This window comes from Ciona intestinalis, chromosome 1, assembly GCF_000224145.3.
Source record: "Ciona intestinalis chromosome 1, KH, whole genome shotgun sequence".
In the NCBI taxonomy this organism is placed as follows: domain Eukaryota; kingdom Metazoa; phylum Chordata; class Ascidiacea; order Phlebobranchia; family Cionidae; genus Ciona; species Ciona intestinalis.
The window spans coordinates 5,663,984-5,684,827 of NC_020166.2; the positions used below are offsets into that span (position 1 = coordinate 5,663,984).

General features: G+C 39.5%; 3 protein-coding genes across 5 annotated transcripts in view; 2 read left to right on the plus strand and 1 right to left on the minus strand.

Annotated features, from left to right (window-relative positions):
• Positions 1-280: 280 nt before the first annotated feature.
• On the minus strand, positions 281-8,053 carry LOC100186681. Its single transcript, XM_002128008.5, has 12 exons — positions 7,896-8,053; positions 7,722-7,817; positions 6,509-7,630; positions 6,309-6,430; positions 5,537-5,705; positions 4,644-5,271; positions 3,941-4,044; positions 3,416-3,588; positions 3,200-3,312; positions 2,980-3,134; positions 2,353-2,825; positions 281-986 (listed from the first exon to the last, which is right to left on the minus strand). Exons 1-11 carry the CDS (start codon positions 7,999-8,001, stop codon positions 2,374-2,376), a joined length of 3,240 nt encoding a protein of 1,079 aa, XP_002128044.1. The 5' UTR covers positions 8,002-8,053; the 3' UTR covers positions 281-986; positions 2,353-2,373.
• Positions 8,054-10,724: 2,671 nt separating this feature from the next.
• zf(c2h2)-86 (zinc finger (C2H2)-86) overlaps positions 10,725-20,844 on the plus strand; it is a 22,553-nt gene continuing 12,433 nt past the window's right edge. The window contains exons 1-2 of one of the 3 annotated variants that reach the window (XR_003396011.1): positions 10,725-10,731; positions 20,527-20,586. The gene's annotated coding sequence lies outside the window, so the exon portion shown is untranslated. Of the gene's footprint in view, positions 10,732-20,033; positions 20,047-20,162; positions 20,587-20,844 lie in introns of those variants that run through there. The other 2 variants (XM_002128093.4, XR_003396010.1) reach the window with 2 other exon arrangements.
• On the plus strand, positions 17,276-20,045 carry LOC100181920 (RNA 3'-terminal phosphate cyclase-like). Its single transcript, XM_002128138.4, has one exon. The coding sequence runs from the start codon at positions 17,384-17,386 to the stop codon at positions 18,725-18,727; it is 1,344 nt and encodes a 447-aa protein (XP_002128174.1). The 5' UTR covers positions 17,276-17,383; the 3' UTR covers positions 18,728-20,045.

The following is a 20,844-nucleotide window of genomic DNA, read 5'->3' on the forward strand; positions in this document are numbered from 1 at the left end:
TACACACGTGCTCGCAAGCGCTGAACGAAACTAACATGCACATGGAGCGTGTTTTCACAATCAGCGTTACGCCAGGATACAGAAGCGTAATATGTAAATAAAGAGTTCCTATATAACAAATCTATATAACGGAGACAGCTATAATGGAGTTCCTATATAACAAATGTAAGAGTTCCTATATAACAAATGTATATAACGGAGACAGCTAGAATGGCTGGCTAAATTAACTCTTATTCCCTTATTTGCTTTACTATAGCGGTTCCGTAAAGACCACAAGAAATAAGTTTCTTTCTTTATTGACGAAATTCATGTTGCAATAAAAACAAAAATAAAGAAATTAGTGCTTAGCGAATGGTGGTTTGTGTGTGTACCGTTCTACGCGTACTGGCAACTAGATATATATTTATGTATAAAAGGTTTACGAGGATAAAAGCATAATCACCATACGTGATAAAGCCACCAGCCAAGTGACTAAACTAAAATCACATTTTTTATCCTTTAACAATAATAAACAGATTATTAGACTTTCCTTGTGTAAGATAACTAATAAAACGAGGTGTTCGGAAATTTTTGGAAGAGTATTGAATTAGATTACAGACAAAAATCGACTTTGAACACAATCTGTAATAAATAACAGTCACGACAAGCGTAATGGTTCAATAAAGAAGCTATAAAAAGTATAACGCCAGCCGGTGACACCTTTAAATACGAATTGTACAGTGCTGTGGTGTCATCCAGGGAGTTAAAATGTGATATTGTGTTCGGAAAATCACCAAGTGAAAGATGGCGGTTGCTATATTGAACAGAAATGGAAAACAAACTTCGCAATCGATTCTCTAGTACGAGGCAGCTGGTTCAGTTGGAAGACGAGCTTCGTGTGCTTTGCATTTCTTGTTGAAGGCCTCACCGCGATGTACGAGCGCCATCGTGCGGTCGAGAATGAGGTAGTCAATGCCCGCGTGGTGGAAGAATAAGGAAACAGGAACCTAGAGAAAAAGTCGTTTGAAATAAATTTTGGATAACGAATTCTTAAGTACATTTTATGTATAAATTATAATTGCGGTTTAAAAGATACAGGTCGGGTGATTCATTTACAAAAAAAATATAAATTTAAATATATAAACCAGTTTATTTTTAAATAAAGAATAAACCAGTTAACTTAAAACGTTAATGGTGGTCGTCAATTGAAGTAATGCTTGAAACGTTTGTCGTATTGGCGATAACGAGCGCTTTCAAGAGGGACCTTCGAATGAAAAGCATTTGCACAAAGCTTGCCGCAAGCGCATGGGCATACCTGTCTCGATTATGACCGTATTTGGGGCGAACGTACGCCACCAGTCAAGCGCTGGCGCTTCGGTGAGCAACCTAATATCCGCCTTCGTCTGCCTAGTCTCGCTGTCAGCAACCTTTGTGACTTTCACACGGGGGTCGTTTAACCCGCGTTTTCTACATTGGAAGAAGTTCTCTCGTAGCATTTCGGAAGGAATTTTGGTTTTCCAAGCCACCGAGCACTCGCAACGCTAGCTGCATGCTAAGCTGATGTATAGGGTTGATAAACATCGAAGCGAGGAGGAATGCCACGAATGCTATCGACATTCAATACAACAACTTAATACCACCCGTCGTCACGCTTTACTAAAACTGCAGCACTTAATCTCGTACACGATAAATATTATGAGCGGTCGACAATGGCATGGCAAAAATCCAAAACCGTTTCAAGGTCGGTGCTACCTTAGTCTAAGCAAATATCACAACTCATTAACGAGAGTTTAAAAGCCACGACGGGCGAGTAATGAGAGAATTTGCCGTTTTTAATAAACGAGCATCTTATTTATGGTCCAATGCACGATGAAAACACACCGGGCAAAGGTTTTGTTTCATACCATTTATCACGCATCTGCGCACACAAGTCAGTCTTTATAAAACACAACGGAACGTTATAAAATATTAGAGTTAACGCGACGTTGCCGTTTTAAAAATCGCCGTTTGTGTATATATTTTGTTATTACACCGCGCGTGGGTAAGTTTTTAACAATGATCAGGAAAACAAAGGCAGCCAAACCGCTCTGAATTGTGGCGAACTTTTTTGCAACACAATGCACGTCTAAAATGCGTTCCATATTATTTGCATCTACGATTGTTTACAGGAAACGGTTTTCAACTTCGTGTTAAATGTCGCGCATGCACTGATGCGGTTGATAGGCAGGGGTTACTCGGAACTAAAATACTTCGGATTCCGTGCAGGCCGTGACTTGCCCACGCAGTTTTAAGTCGACAATGCGATTCAACAATAGAGACCTCAGCGTCATCATGCGTGTTCACAATGAGGTGCGATATACTTTATGTACCAACCTTGTTTCATGCAGAGACGGGTTATACGTCAGATTCTTTGGGAACTCCGATGGGCATGGCAACGTTGGGGTAGGAATGTATACGGGGTGGTATTGGTGGGGGGGAGGACAGATAAGGCTGGGGTTGATGTCGAATGCGTGGTGATGAGGGGTGTGAGTAACCTTTGTGTCCATCGAGGTGTAACAAGGGTCCATACCCTCGCTGTACACGAGGGATATTCCCAGTCATCTTCGGAGAGTGGGGTGAAGTTGGGGGCTCGTGGTGGGGAACTGACACGGGGAGTTGGGGTGATCTGGGTGAGGGGTTGGGGTTTGTGGAAACGGCAAACTTTTTGCAAGTCATCAGCCAACGCATGACTCGGGCATTTTTTTCTATAATGCTGACAGATGGAACTTGCGCTAATCCAGCGGTCATTGGGTCAACTTCCATTGGGGAAGACTCGTCGGGGCTGTCTCTTACGTAGGCAGACGCACCTGTTATTGTCAATGATTAAACATTGTATTTCACAACTCTATTTATATTGTATGTAGGCGAGGTCCTGCAGTGATGCATGCTATGGTGGTGGGCATCGAACTAAAGCCAGAATGGGCACATTGTCCCAGTTACACAGATAGTGGGTGATCTTACCAGCAAAGGAGAAGTCAGATTCACTGCTGACTTGAGCAGTTGTGAAGAGAGTGTCATTACATGTAGGAAGAGGGGACGATATCATTTCACCCATGCCCATTGTGGAGAAAAAACGATCCAGTTCAGACTGGAATAAACTGACATCCGATTTTGACCTAAAAGTAAAAGGGATTATAACTGTTTTACGATTGAAATTAAATTTACAGGGGTTTGTTTTTACCTTTGCCGGTTTCTCTTTAGAGATGAGTTTCTGGAGGAACCTGGAGTTCGTTTTAAAGAAGAGTAAGGAGTAGAAGATGATGATCTGGAGCTTTGAGGCGTCATCCTAGCTGCCTGTTATCACATACAATGTTTATAATGTGACTAAAGAACTGGTAACTGCTAAAGAACTAAGCATAAATATTGTTTGTTTAAACAGAGTTTTCTCATTTTTTACCTGCTTGTGTGGTGACAGGGTTGGTGAGACGGGTGCATTTGTGTGACGTTTCGATTTACCCCTTGAGGATGCTGCTTGTTGCATGGGGTAAGGGTGGGTGGGTTTCATGGGGGAGGCATGCGGCATCATGGTGCGTTTAGATCTTCTTGGTTTTAAATCAGAAGCTGTAAGAGCTGTTTGGAAAAACATGGTTAAAAATTTTATTCGCTGTTGTTACTGCTAGGCAGTGGCAGGTAGTGAGGGGACAAGCAGGGGAATTGTCAGCTTTAATAAAAATATTCTCCCAAAAATAGAACAAACACGAAAAGCATTTTATTATTGAAATATGTGGAAGTAATAGTGATAAATTAATTTTACCCCTAAGTTTACTAACTGTTCTACCGACAACAATTCCCACGAAATCTTAAAGTATAAAATATAAACAATTTATAATATACACCAGATGTTGGAAATATGTTTAAATAATTTATTGGTGGAAATATGTTTGATTAATGTAAGATATAGAATGACAGGAACTTGGTTAACCTGTGAATGGCTTGTTGATGTCACCAGATGCTGAACTTGATGTGTTTTGTGACTTCATTGTGTTGAGTGCTTCCTCCCTCCCAGCTCTACTGAGTGAATTACTTCTGCAACCACATGATATGCTTACGAATTTTACGATTACCACAAGTTAAATGTTAACTTTGTTATGAAGCGTTTAAACACAGTTGAGTAAGTTTCCAGGTTTCGTAATTTTCGTTTCTCAATAGTAATAGTGTTTGCTTACAGCCTGATACAGTCATTAAACAAATAGTAATAGACAAACGAATGTGTTACAGTCAAATTTTTGAACATGTTTCATTAAACATAAATTGCCTACTGATTCAATAATTAGTTTACTTGAGTTTTACATGAAAATACTAACATGCTCAATTTAATTTCCGATTAATAACATGTCATAACTAAAACAGTGACTAGTAAAGCAGTGGTTCCAATCTGTGAGATGCATCAGACTTGTATGTACAGACAGGATAGACAAGGAGACAGAAGTAAACTATTTTGTTGTTTAACTTTGTAAATCAATCAAATCAAATTAAAAGCAAGTAAACTGTTGTTCTTTCTTATAATTTGCATTTAATAATAAGTTTGGCCACAGGTCTTAATGAGATTGGCAGAAATAATCTTATCTTAATTTATTATGTTTAGCAACTTAACCCATATTATAAAGATAAAATGTGACATTCACCTCATTGAGTATTCAGGGGCAACCTCTCTTCTTGACCGAGGAGCTAGCATCGGAGAGTTGGGAATTCCTCCTTGTACATCTGTAGTTGGAGCAAGATCGATACGGTTAAGTGGTTGAGAGGTGTTCTGGTTGTCATAGCGATGTGTCCACCGACGCAAATCACATTGCTTTTCCTCACTGCTTGAAGTTCCTGTGTTACTGTCGCTACGGTAACCAGATCGTCGACGACTTGAATTATCCGGTGATGATCCGGAAGAATAATGGCTCCTCTGTGTCTGGTGGAAGTACTTGTTATCTGGTCCTATGTCAACGTCATTAGGTCCAGTGTTTACAGGTTCAGCTACCGGAGTCTTTGATCGTGAGCTTTCAGGAGTTTTAGATCTGGCACCACTGTTTTTGCTCAGTTCATCAAATTCATGTTGCGCAGTACTGTGTAGGAGACTGTTGATGTTGCCTATTACTTCTTCAGTACCATCCTGACCGACAAGAGTCTTACAGTCCATGCTAGCATCAGGCGACATGCTGTTATATGCAGTGTCCATGTCATCATCACATTCTAATGGGGTGAAGATTTCTTCTAGAGCTTCAGCAATGCTTTTACGAACTCCTGGCCGATTGTGTAAAGACTCTAACAGAGGATAATATTCGTTTTTTAGTTTACAGGTCTCGCTCTCGTGTCTCGTCTTTTAAATCAATATGGGATATCATTGGTATCAATACATGAAACTATATTATGTGTATGAGACCAGTTAAGTTAAAGCCACATAACAACAACAAAACAAGTTTTTTTTACCTTTTTTTTGTGCCAACTAAGTTTGACAATTTAACAGCAATAAAACTATCAAAACATTGACATTTGACACATTACAAAAAATATAACTTAAACCACAAACCTTCATGCAATGAAACTCTGTGGTTGTGGCTTGATGATCTTTTTACTTCAGTTGCAGCTGGTTGGCGACTCCAGGACTTTCGCTGTCGAGGTAAGTTGGTTAAGGGTGATGCGGTGCTTATGTAGGGATCCGGAGTCAGAGATGTCGGTTCAAAGGCGTTTGGCTTGCCCTGAAAATTAGGTCAGTGGTTTAAGAAAAATAAAATTACAGTTTGTGTTCTTATTTTCTGGTGCTGAATGATTTGTTATGGTATGCATGTTTTAAATATAATATATAAAGATATATATATATCTACAATATTAAATGGGCCCTAATATAAAGAATAACACACACATATATATATATATATCTAACTCTTCAGCATACTTATCTGACATCACCAAATGCCTTTAGGGCAATTACAAGTACTAAGTTTAACAAGCTTGGAAACAATGGCAGTTACGTGCTATACATTGAATACTACATAGACACTAAGCTTTACTATTAAACCGAATCATAACTACACGGTACTTTAATTACTAGCCTATCAGCATATAAGTGACAATTAAGCATAGAGAAAACACACATGAGTTGTCTTCACTACTCAAAGAGAATTAAACCACAAAACTTTAAGTTTATTAAACTTTAATTTATATACGCTTTTCAAAACCAATAAAGAATCTATATTTGTACAGCAGTTAACCAAAGACTAAACTCTCATCTAATAAACTGCAATGCACATAAGTGCTTCACAGCTTGGTATGTTAATAGACAAAGTCAGCGATGAACTTACCAGGGACAGTTGTAAACTCTTATCCATGGTATGAGCCAAATCCCATGACCGTCTTTTCAGTCTTTGTGATGAAATCCTTTTAATATGCACAGTTCCTTGTGTCATCTCAGAAATATCATTTTCTGTGGATGATATATATATTGTACATTAATATATGTAATTATGTACATTAGATAATCTTATAAAAACAAATACAACACCTTTTGCAAGTTGCTCTTTTTCTGAAGAACTTTTTCTTCTGGAACTTTTAGATAGATCTTGATTGGAACTTTTGCCACCAATATTATCGCAATGTGGTGTGCTTCGGTTTAAGCCAGAAACATAGTTAGTTGTGTTTTCAATAACAGAAAGTGGTCTGCCTTTGTTTAAAGACTTTTCTGAAAGGCAATTGCTTGTAGACTCAGAGATATATCCCAGTGTTTTTTTGGGAACAACAGTAAAAGTTTTTCCACCTGTTCGCTGTGCAGGTGATAAATCCATGGCTTTGTTGTGGGTATTTGAACGGATAGATCCACTGCCAAACTTTTGAATGCTGTTACTTGTTCCTACTTTCTTCAAGTTTTGCCGCACATGCTTGAGCTGAGTTCTTGGACTCATAGTTGGACTGTCACTAGAACTATGATCACTGATTTGTCTCTCATATATTCCATCTGCTTTACGGTTACCTACATCCTTCACATTACGATGAACATTTGCACCAACACTGGCGGAGCGGTATTTGCTCGTTTTAGCACTGCTAGTAGAACGTGACTGTCTTTCTTTGGATGCCTCAGTGTCAGCTACACCAGATGTAATGGTGGACTTCACCGCCCTAATCCCTTCCTTAGCTTTACTCAGGTAGTTGGACAAAGTCCTACCTGTCCTGCCCTCTTTTGGGGAGGATCCACGGCTAGTTTTAGTGCTTGGGGTGCTAGCAACCATATGGTTACCATCATCGGCAGGAACTCCATGCCTTGATCTACCTGAAGGTGCTGATGCATGTTTTGGTAGATAAATGTGAGCAGGCTGCTCAGATGCAGACCTGTTTCTCTGCTTGTGGGGAGCAACTCTCTTTGATGAAAGAGCAGCGTCAGTATTGGATCTGTTTAAACTTTTGCGAGTAGAAGATGGAGGTGGTGTGTCATTTTGAAATCTTTGGACTCGGTCATTAAACGAGCACTCCTGGCGGCCTTGTCTTGCATTTGAGTTGTCCAAAAGAACATCATTGCCTGCGTAGTCGCTCACATCATCATATTCCATGTTGATTGGTGAACCATTTGAAGATGTGCCCATGGAATGCGTACCAGTACTATCATTGTGGGGTGATGGACTCTGAAGCACTTCTATAAATAAAAATGCAGATCATTCAATATTCAAAAATCAGTTAGATATTTATTACATAGCAATCAATTATTACACACAATGAGTATATACCTGTGGCAAGCCTTCTTTGTCGTGCCTTTGCACTTTTGACATACTTCAACTTATCTGCTTCCAACCTTTCTGCAGCAGTTTTTCTTCCAGTCGAAGCTGAAAAATTATTTAATACAATAACACACAAGAAAAACAACAAAGTAATAGCCTAGCGATAAGTTTTTTTCAACTTACATTGTGAATTTATACTAGTGGATCGAAAGTACTCTGGTCCTTTATTTAAAATCCTTAATGGCGCTTTACCAAGGCCAACACACGGATTGGTTTCTACAGTCGTCATTTCTGGAGTATGTTAATTCAGTAATAATTTAAAACAATCTAAATTCAGCCATCTGTAAAAGAATTATAAACATATTTATCGGTTTCAAACTAGTTTTAATATTAACTCTTAACAGCCTGTGAAAATCATTGTCTATTAAAACTGCACCGTAAGGAATTGTGTTTAAGCTGTAGCTGTGTGGGAATCGTACTTTAGCCTCTCAAGAGAATACCTAACTGCATTACCTTACGCGGAACTTGGTTACCGTTGTACGCACTACTGTACTGCGCGGGGAAACCCACAACTGGAATATACCCAAACTAGCACGGATGGCGCCAAAGCAATAAATGCGCAATTGTTCTGTCTGCTCTAATGCTATCAAAACTAATGTGTGTCATGAGCTTTTACGCTTATGTCCAAGTATGACCTATCCAGATTACTGATTTTGATTGGCTTCATTATAAATCGAAATATAAAACAGTTGGACATACACAAATTACACGTTGCTTTGAAGGTTTGAAAATAAATACTTCAGCCACCTGAAACAAACAAACTGCACCTAAGTAAGCTGATCTTTTGAATAAAAATTGCACCACCGATCGCAAACAAAACAAGTTTCGCACGAGCGTTAAATAACGACGCGCTGTCATGCATGGCGAAAGTAAATCTTAATAGGATCCTCCTAAAAAATGATATTGTTTGAGATTTTACGCTGGCAAGACTGAACAACAAAACCAGGACACACGTATACTGAACTAGTTAAAAAGCTATAAATCTGTCCCGACTTTTAAACGAAACGTGCCTTTCTCCTTGAAAAATGAGAATTTCCTGACCAAACAGCGTATCATCATAGGAAACGGGCCCTTGGGTTTAAACATTTACATTAACTTGATCTTCGTCATCTCGTGTAAAAATTCAACCTCCAAGTAGCGATGAATCATCAAATCAACAAAGCGACAATCGACTATTGACTGTTTACTATACATAACCAAAAACACACATACTGAGTGTAAGTTGAATCCAAAACCGTATACTGATTACTGACCTACATTAGTGAGAATATTTTAAACTGAACATGGGTTTAAACCTGCGTGTGGTCTATATGATAACTGAATCACTCTCTAACAACACTGGCCATTTTGTTAAAACCAATTCTCAAGCTATCTCGCCTAGTGGTCATCAAAGCTGTATAGAGCAGAAACCAGACTTCAGATATCTCATGTCCACTCTGTTCAACTCTACTGATAAGTTTCGTTTTCTCGCAGCAGGGCCTACTGGAACAATTGAAAGATACCACTCAGCACAATGAACAAAAAGGCCGTCGGATTGTTAACTCACCAGCAAGCTAAATAACCAAACAAAAGAGGGCAGCGGTGACACGCCATACCCAGCTATTTCACCTGCGCTATTTAATTGTGATACGTTCCGCGTTGTGGTTAAACTTTAAGCAAACCTAAAACCAACAGCGTTGGAGAATGAGCCTGGTGACGCGATGCCAAAACAAAGGCACTACAATTCAACTAATTCATGTAAGAGATAAAACAAACATACATATATTAGATCAACACGTAAAATTCAAACACTTGAGTATGACATAAAACCATTTATTTATAAAGGGCTTTTGTTGAAACAATTTATCGTTCTTTCCTCCCTGTCTAACTGTATTATTGGCCAATCGAACCCGATTGCTTTTGATGACACTGACCACAAAGTCGCCCGTCGTGCATTGACGTCACATCCTCAATATTTGTTTTCGCCCTCATAGAATCACAGAGAAGAACGCACTCAAGCAAATGAAACTAATTAAGTGGGCGCACAAGCCAGCTGAGTTGTGACCCTACTGCTAGTCGAAATAAGATAGGACGTCCACACGTCAACGATTTTAGCAACGTGGCAACGAAAAAATTAATAATAGCAGGTATGAGCTCAATCACACTTTAAGATGCCGAATCATAACCCCACAGCAAATATGTCAGAGCAAAGTGCACAAAATCAAAGATGTGGTTCGGAAAATGTTTACACAAGACGCATTTGATGTAATGTCCCACTTGTCTTCTTTACGCGTTTCGAAATGGATCAGGCGACCCAGGTCAGGTTGTATAAACCACAACTCACTAAAACGCACACTCAAGCTATAAACAAAGCAGCGGTTTATATTGGGCTATAAACCTTTAAACCATGTTCGCCTCCCATGCAAAGTGACAGCGAGCGGCAGCTGTATATAAACCAACAGCAGCTCATTATCTTACTTTCAGGTCTGTAAATCTATTGAATAAACACGGGTTTGACAAGCAAGCCGCTCTGCACTCGTTACTGCTGAAATCACACTGCAGCAGCCTCGTTAAAAATCCCTGAGCAGTAATTAGGTCCCAGCGCGTATGTTCTGATACTGAACCGCACCGTACTGTATCATGTATGTATTCGAAATTCAACCATGCTACGTGATGTCTCGACTTGAGTATACAAGGCGGGGAGTGTTAAACCTGCCGTTAAAACGCGCGGCAAAGCGAGTGCTAGTAGGTGAACTTAGAGATAAACCTTCCAAACAAGCGCTAAGTGTTTGCGAATTCGACGCTTATGCAACCGCAGCAAGAGCCCTAGACCTGAGGTTTGTTTGGAAGTGTTCCACCCGACGGTGAAATGCTAAACTACTGCTGGGAATAATATTCACTGTTAGGTTGACGATACGCTCTTACAACTTTGAAAACCTAATGCTCTTTTAACATTGAACATATCTTTCAACGGCAGAGTGTTAAGCTTCTGATTCTATCGCTAACGGTTGAAATCTGAATCATAAATTTGCTTTGTTGGGAGTATGTTTCACTGTTTTATCTTTTCGTCGCGTCTTTTATCTCTCCTGTCACTTCGCAATATCAGTATTCCCAAATGTCTTGAACTGGCCGCCACCCCGACGCAAAAGTTTCCACTTTCAACAGCTATTCCTGACAGCAATGTGTCGATATTGGCAGACCAATAAACACAAGAGCCACCACTCACCAATCATTAACTTACATACGGACAAAGTTAACTATATTGCTCTATAAAATGACGTATGAGTTTGAAAGTTCGTTAAACTGTCGGCCAAAGTACAGCAAGTTACACTCCTTATGGATATCTAAAGATATGACGGAGATACTGATAAGGAAACATGTATTACATAAACAACTGGTACGGGCTAAGAATACACTTAGTGTTATCACCTGGATGTAGTTTATAAATCCATACACACGTTATATGGCGCTGACATTAATAACGATTATCTAATCGACGTGTACAGTGTGATGGGCTGCACTACGGTTTATTAACGACAATGTGAGGACAACACGACTTTTTACATGTACTTAATTCGATAAATTGATTTGGTGATCGATGAAGACGAATTAAATATATTTACGCACCTGCTGAAAAACATTAGCAGCAAACAGTAATTATCTTTAAAAATAAAGAACTTGTGCATTATTTAACGCTTTGGATGTCGCGCTGGTTTTTGGAGAAGGATAAAAAATCGATTAACGACAGCAGAAAAATCAATCTGGTGAAATAACATGATAAGACCGGGAAACGTGACAGGGTGACAGGAACCATACTCGTTTCCGAAACATCCAGTTCTGCATAATTAAGCGTAACTAGCGAAGCGAGAAAATTAATTACGTGACTCGGTTAATGCGTTGTTCGAAGGCCCGTGCTAGCGATTTCCTGGGCGACACTTCCAGGGTGAACTAAACAGCGCAGACAATTGGATCTGAAACAACGAAGTCAAATCAAAACAAATTGGAATCAGACTCGCGTCTTCCGTACTCGAAAAAAACAAAGGAAACAAGGCACCCTATCACGTGACTTCCGCTTTAGTCACATGAGACCACTCCACCATCAGAGATTTGGTTGAGGGTGTCATCAAAACACACGTCGAGATAAATGCCAACATTATTTCCAAAGCTCAAACTCTGTGTACGTTCCAACATGGCCTACTAAAGTATCTTTAGTAGGCCATGGTTCCAAGCGCGATCTTGACTTGGGTTTTGGATTTCTTTACGCTGACTGTTTAATGTACAAAAGCTTACTGAACGCTCGGTGCACAAGCTGCCGAAGCCTGCCTTGTCTAGTTACGAAACATAAACCTGACACGAGCACTCGGGCAGCTCGTACACGGCATTGGCAAATAAATTAACTGTCTCCCGGCCCTTTGTTCGCAAACACAAAGCAATCCTTATTTTGTTTAAGTTGAGTCCACTGCGAAGTACTTTGATCTTGTAACCTGTGTTCAATTATACTTTATTTGTGGTTGTCCGACCTTGGCAGCGTCTAAACTGCTGCCACTATAAAATCCGACAAAACTTAATTTTGCCATACAGAACACAAACGCTTCAGTTAGTATCAATCGCAAGTGTTGTTCAATACTTTTTGCTGGGCGTAGCTAAAACGAATTCTGCTTATTGTTCATTTCACCCCGCTTCGCATTTTGGCCCCGGGCGACTGTTGCACTATACGTTGTAGTGTACACAATGCTGTTGTATAATACTAGTTCGCAACAATATTACCGCATTTAAAGCCACGACAAAGTCTGCTGTAAATACCACGTGGAAATTATGCGATTCCTACGTCATACAACACTTTCGGCGCAAACACAACGAACATCCTGACAAGTGGTGTAACTGTAAATCACATATATTTTTTGTAACTGCAGAGAACAGCTGCAGGTGGTACTTGTTATTAGCAGATCAGTTCTGCGGTGTACAGCTGTCTCCCTCGGCGTGCATTTATGTATGTACTGATGCTGTCTCTGTCACACATTCAACTTCTGTTACTCCTGCTAACATAGCTATATAGATAAATGTGAGCCTGCGGTCCTTGAAATCAGTTGGCATCATATGCGACTCTGCACACTCGACTCAGATCGATAGGCTGCCCATCCAACCGAACACTTGAAATGTAATAATACCTAAATATAAGCCTCACTGTACTCGAGTATTTGTAATTACGTCGCTCTTTCGAGCTAACGAAGTAAAATGCTGGGCCGCCTTTGTTAATATGGCGGTGGTAATCCGACGTTAATTTTTATCGCGGGTCGATGGTTCCTGCATCGGACCCATGCCCATGCATAATTAATCCGATGAGACGACGCAGCCATCGACAACACCAAGGGCAAACCGGATTCGCTGGGAATTGGAAGCGATAGCATCTGCTACAGGCTCGGCTACTGAATCTTAAGCTTAAACATTCGATCGGGTTCGATCAATTGAAATTATATTGAGGAACCAGATTGAAAATAATCGTTATTAAATAAAAAAAAACATCGCAATACAAACAAATTCCTGAGTCCAACAACTACATAAGGTAGAATTAAATTCCTATTGATCTTTACCAGATTGCTATAACCAAACTGAGTAATCGAGGAGAGGAAACTTCGGTAAATGTAAATAACGATCTGTTTAGAATTATGTCCAAGTTAGTCGACTCGGTGTTATAATTTACGGTTACGACATGTAGCGATTTCCTGGACAGCGAGGAAGTATCTCTGTCATTACGTCATCGTGAATTGGACAGAATACGTCATTTCAAGGTTGATTTACGGTGACACACTTTGGTAATATTTTCTACTTTGTAAAAGGGTCGCTACAAAGGGTTTGTGAATAGTGGAAATTGTTTAACACAAAAGCAGACTTACGTATTGTGGTACCTTTGATGTAAAACAGTACTGTGGTACCTTTGATGTAAAACGGATGGGAATTTTAACGATAATGATGGGTTGTGTATAAGCGGGCGGAGGCAATTTTGTAATACCAGCTTCCTCGCCAAAGCACAGGCCTATAACTACATTATATAGAACACGGCGAGCTACCAAAGCAATGAAGCGCTTCGGCGACCTGGCAACAATACATGTCCAGCAGCTATGTAGGATCGCGCACTCCGCTAATTTTAGACGTGAAATTCCTATCTCGACGTGCCCTACTTGCACCGAAAAGCGAAATGCGCCGAAGTATGACCTCCGCGTATTACCGCACAGTTCGCTGCTTGTTTCACGTTTACGAAGCGCGGGCAACTAATTTAATACGGATTTCCCGTTACACGCAAGCGGCAAATGCAATAAAAACTAATTTCCACGTTGCCAATAAACAGCACATGCCATGCAAATTAAAATCCATCTAGTCCGATAACTCATCGTTAGCTAACACTAATCTGGTCACTAATACCCATGTACTGATCTGGTTAAAAGAATTAATTATTGGTCGACCAGTATGGAAATGAAATCAACTTGCAACGTGCCCTTGGCTGTAAGTATACAGCTTACTCGTATCAAACCATGATGCATTCACATTTCACACGGTGGTACGAACACATTCCGGGAAAACGTTAGATTATAGACGTTATCACAACGCGTACAATGTCGTTTCGAAACCAAGCTGCAATTAAGCTGATTAGTGGCGCGCAGAAACCATAAGACGAACATTATTTACTTCGGTTGAACGAATTAACTGATATACTCCATTTTCACAACAGATAATCTATGTACGAAAAAGAAACCCGTTTGTATACCTGATTTTACTATAACAGTGCTTACCGGTAATAACAACGAGTACCGCAACGTCTTTCGCCAGGCTTCTTTGCCTATGGAAAACTACAGCTAGTTTTGCTTCACTGTCTATACACTTCACCAACATCATATTCATGTATTCATTACTCGCTTCTTTCACGCTGCGTCACGGACTGGTTGTCGTCCAAGTAACTTGACTCGCGTAATTAACCTGAGCTGCTAGTTAGTTAACATACTTGCAATGAATTAGGGCTTTGACTTATTTCAGTTCCGGTTTTAAACGCCTGGGTAAACTTACTGAAGATATACCTACAGAGATCAGACAGTAATCGGCTATCGCTTGAACGGCTAGCGGCAGAATGAATCACCAGGTCGTTGATGAATAGACGTCAATACGTTTCGAAAAAGTACACAGGCGAGCGAAACGTCATCTCGTTTGACCGTGACCAACAAGAGAAAGTAACTCTCTCGATATGTTTCTTTTGTTTCGGGAATGTTTGAAACCCCAAACAGTTTGATACAAGTTATGCCAACATTTCATATAAAAACAAACATACCAAAGTATCAAACTGCTATGGAACGTGAGGCAGCTAAAACTTGTAATCTGAGGAGCCGAGAAAATGATGGAAACTAGATCGCTCTGTTATCAGAAATGAACAATACGAACATATTTGGTTACTGTTGATACTGCCCACGTGTGAATATTTAGGTGACCATGTAGGGAGAATGTAAATTAACAATATGTGTCGTCGAATAAATAGCACCACGTCGAATTGACATTCTAGTATAGAAGTTCGGACAAAAATTAAAGCTCTCGTCAAAGCTGATTTAAAGACACGAGACACTGCGGGGTTTAAAGAATTTTTACTCAAATATGCGGCTGTAAAAACAGTAAGCTTAGGCACATGCTTGACCCCCTAGGGAGATTGAACCGCTTATCTGGACACCAAATTGGACGGTCGCTGTGCACGATCAAAAAATGTTTGAAATATTTATGTTGACAAGGTCTATGAAGACTGACCTATAGCCTACGCATAATTGCACTTGCGAATTGCTTTTAAATGCCCCTAGGGTAAACCTACAAACGGTGAATTCGATTAGCCAATACTGCCCAGGAGACATGACTTTGTTAACAAGCAGTGTCACCATTTGATTGCCATTCATACATACTTCCTGCCATCAAAGGCGCTTATACCTTGAGCGTTAAAGAAAACGTTCCTAGGTCTGTGTGTTTATAAATAGGTGTCTAAACTGTATAAAGTATGGTATAAATATATCGTACAATCTGTTTACCGAACTGGCTGTATTTTTCTGCAACAGGAAACTGAATTTGGCGGCAACAGTTTTTGCGAGCACTTAATCTCGAAAACTCTTGAAGCTTTAAGTCTTCCTCAGATGAATAGAGTACCCTGATTGGAGTGGCTCGAGTTTGAAAAGTGCTTATAATTTAAGCTGCATTGGAAAAAACTGAAACTGTTTTCATTGAGTAACCGCCAACCATGCATCACTGCAGTCTGTACTACTGGAAAATATTAGATATTATGGCTTACAGGTAGCGGGTACGCTTACGAAACGGCCACCACCTAAAAAGATAAACGTTGAACCTTGTAAGCACGTTGAACGTTTTTTATAGCACAGCTATTCGGCGAACATTTATGAAACCATATTTGGACAAATATGGTTTTAAAACAGGGCACATAATTTGATGAAATAAAATACAATCTGTAACAAAGTCATTCCCAGGAGAGAAATACACTGCTATAGGCCAAACAATTAATCCGTGAGCAGATGGGCGGCCTAGATAACCAAAGCAAAAATCCCGAATTGGCCTGGCAAAATATTTGACAGTTATATACGCAAATTTGTTTACCCCAAGATTGATTGACGCACGCAAAATCCCTGGTGAGCTAACCGTAATAGGTGATGATGAATTAGTATTGGACCACTAACACGCCTCCCTTAACGGCACCACTCGATGAATGAAGGATATTTTGCCTGAAATTGAAAACTTAACAACAGATGTTAACGTGAGTAGGGTTACAACGAAAGAAATTTCATCGTTTTAAGTTACAAGTGATGTCATGCTTCGATTAACCAAAACTAGGTCAGAAGAAACAATATTAAATCTTTCCTTAAAACATAGGACGAATTGTAGTCAAAAGTTGAGCAAAGTGTTCTTACACTTATATTTGCAGTATTCTAAAAGCAAAGATGTGTAAACAGAAATGCCCGATATTTTTGTGTGGCTGCTATATGGATACCGTTCTGATACAGACCTCTCTTGCCCCTTGTGGTGGTTTATAAAGTATTGTAAAAGTTTCGCTTGTAGTTTTAGTTTTTACCTACCTTTAATTTTTTAAGTCTAGCTTTAGTCGGTCTTTATGTTCAATACAATACTGTACCTAAAACTTCCAGACATGAGCTCGACGTATTATCCTATACTGAACAAAAGAATCACTTACAACATCAAACCTGGGGAGTCTGAAGTAAACTGTTGATCTCAGGTTGCCGCTAGAAGACGCTCTCATTTCTTTGTCTGAATTGTGCAGATCGCAGGTGAGCAGATTTCATAGTAATGTTGCAATTATGCACGTGCAATTTTCGTATCCTCATAACTATTGCACTCGTGTTTGGTAAGTACCAAGAAATAATGTTCTGGTATGATATAATTGCAGTATTTTTAAATTTAGCAGCCGTTTTGCACGTATACTACACTTTTTAATTAAACCAAACTAACTTTGTTTTTGCATTTCTGATCAGACATAAAAGTTTGATTATTTAGTACTGTTAAACCTGTGTGGTCTTTAAACTTATCAGCATATATCTGTTCCCGTTTTCATAAGCAGAAAGCCAAAAGAACAAACTTCTAATATGGCAAGTGGTAATTCAGGATTTCCATTTCCGAACCAAAATAACTTTTCTAACATGAACAAATTTAACAATGCAAGTGGCAAAAGTGCGAATCCTATGAATGATATGATACCAGGGTGTAGTTTGACTAACCCTGGATCAGGATCATATTCTAGTAACGTTCAAATGCCGAACATAAAAGGCACCAGTATGCTCCCTAGTTCAAGCTTTACCAATGGCTACAACAAATGGACAACAAACTCAGATGACGCTGAATCAGCAGACATTACTGAGATAGATGGTGGGATTATGGAAGGGGGAGGTCAGATTCTTCGCATTGCGACCGCTCTCAGCACTATTCTACATAAGCCTATCTCAATCAGTTCTATCCGTGCCAACAGAACTAACCCCGGATTACGACCACAGCATATGACTGGCATACAACTTGTGAGAGATCTATGTTCAGGTCAACTAACTGGTGACCAGGTTGGATCGCAGTGCTACACACTAATACCAAACATGCTACAAAGTGGGACCTTTGTTGGTGATACAGGCACAGCTGGTGCTGTAAGCCTGTTGTTACAAATTGCACTGCCTTGCCTAATGTTTACCCCGAGTGTATCTTATTTGACCCTCTGTGGAGGCACCAATGCTGAAATGGCCCCACAAATTGATTATACCATTCAAGTGCTTAAGCCGGTACTGGAGGCATTTGGTGTGCGCATGGATTGCCAGATCGTTAAGAGAGGTTACTTTCCAAGAGGTGGTGGTGAAATCACTGTTCAAGCAAAGCCAATTCGTCAACTTCATCCAATTAACCTCACTAATCTAGGTTCCATTAAACGAATAACCGGACGTGCCTTTGTTGCTGGAGTCATCCCATTCAAAATAGCCCAGCAGATGGCCAAATCTGCTACCTCAGTTCTGTGGCGGTCTTATCCTGAGGTGCCAATTAATATTCAGGCGGTTCAAGAACCAAAAAATGCTGTGGTTGGCAATGGCACAGGAATAATAGTAGTCGCCGAAACAACAACAGGATGTTGCATCTCTGGTACCGCTCTTGGTCGCAAAGGTATACAAGCAGAACAGGTTGGATCAGATGCTGCTGAAATGCTGCTAAGGAATCTATCCTATGGTGCATGTGTTGACGAATACTTGCAAGATCAACTGATCATATTCATGGCCCTTGCAGCTGGTTACTCTAGAATTAAAACTGGCCCAATCACCCTACACACGCAAACTGCTATACACATTGCAAGTATGATGACCCAGGCTCAATTCAATATTGTCCAAGCTTCTCCAAATGCCACAGATAGCTACATCATCGAATGTTGTGGGATTGGTCACTGCAATCCTTATCTTTAAGTTGGTGCTTTTCAATTGATCATGACGCTGTTCCTTTTCTATATGAGATAAACTAAGATTTTTGTTATTGAAATCCTGAAGTTCAGTCTACTAAACAGCAACTTTGAAATCCTGCTATGCTGGTACCTTTTATTTTTTATATGTCAACCAAGTTCTTTAGTTGTTTTCATTTTGCAAGACTCATTCTTGACACTTGGTTTTACTGTGACAACCCATTGCCCCAGGTCTTAACCTTGTACTTTGTCCATTTTGAATTTCACACAGCAGAAAATGACCTTTCCTCGTTCAGTCAAACACTGTCATCATTGACATTTTTGCATTTTTAAGCTGTCTCTGTTTGATCTCTGCCTTTGTTAGTTATGACTGTGCATTTTCTACAAGCATTTGTATCAAACCGTTTTAACTTCTTTATTTCTTTTACAACTAACATAACTTTTTGTTACTGTTCATAGTAGGGTTTTATGTGCGAATTTCCGTTTTATTCATTTTATTGAGCAAGTCTTAAAGATGACCTTTCCTTAAATGATATGCATGTTAATACATAAAAGTATTCATATTATAAGATCAATAGAAACTGTGTTTTCTTCTCAAACCTTCTTTTCTGTGATTGTGACTAATGTAACAAGCATGGACAAATTTTTACAATCTACCATGTTATAAGCAAATGAACAGAAAATGTAGCCTATATGAAAAGTATTGCATTAACTTCAAATGCTGTTTGAATCATTGTGAGCAGGCATAGTGATGCCGGGTAGAGATGTAGCAAATACCGCTGTGAAAAGAGACTGGCTTGTATTCAGCCTACACATATAACCACATTATAACTAGTCTTGTTGTATCTTATAATTGTATACCCTTCTGTGTTTCCTAGTTGTGCCTTTCTTGTCTTTCTATGTGCATTTTAATAGTGATAGTCTATGTTCAAAAACTGCTGCGACGGCCACTTTTAATTTGGCAGTGTTACAATCATATAGAATTTATATATGCTCAATATACTTTTATGTTCTGTAAGCTGCCGTTTCAGTTCTATTTATTATTACACCAACTTTTATCTTCCTAGTTGATTTACAAATTTCCAGTACACACAATTACAAATACTGAGTAACCGGTTAATGTTGAAAAAGACAAATCTATGACTTTTCAATTTTTTTTTGTGAAAACTGTAGCCCTTTATCTTGTTCTTCTGCTTAAAAATGAAATCATTTTATGCCATTCCTAAGTTAGCTGCAATGCCGCCATGATTTCGTTCCTTCGATATATTCTTTATTTGTGGTGCTAAACATTTCTGTTGGTTGATATAAAACAAGTTCTATTTGACTGTATTGTGTATTTTTTGTATAAAAGTACTAATGAAGGTGACATGTAAAAACTTAAATGTTTATATTTCCTTGTTCAAAGAAATATTTAGAACTCCTGACTTGAACACATGTACCTTCTTTATCTTGGCGTCGCAACTTGGGTTGGGGGATATTTTCATGTATGGTTGGCAATTTGGACAACCCATTACAGCCCAATAATGTGAAGCAATTGCCGTTAAACGTCTTACCGCAGGCGACATACTCCCGCGAGCTTTGCGAATTTTGACTCTGTACGCCAATGCGGAACCATTGGGTTACATTTCTCGGCTGCAACATTTTATTACCCCGGCAACAAAGTATGGACAGTTCACGCATATTTACTGGTTTGGTAGTAATGTCGCCTGGCTAAGTCGCTCCCTGTTTGAATAAAAAGTGGCCACCGCGAATGTCATGTATCTGTTCGCGTGGTGGCAGTAGATGCAACGCATAAATTGTATTGAGACTTTCGTAGAGTGCTGCTGTGGTGTCGCGACAATGGCCAGCACATGCGACGAGGAAAAGGTGAGTGATATGTTGAATTTTGTCCTAATTGTGTATTTTGTAGTTGCTTATTTGGTCTCAATGAAGAATACTCACCAAGCCACTGAATCAAAACTATACTATGGAGAGTTCATCGTCTCCACTACAATAGTAGTAGACTATAGTAGAATCCCACTATCCCTTAACTATTTAGTAGTTAGGCTACTCATTTTTACTAACAAAAAGTTACATGTAAACAAAATCATCATCGTAATGTGTATCCTGAAAGCCAGTTTAAGT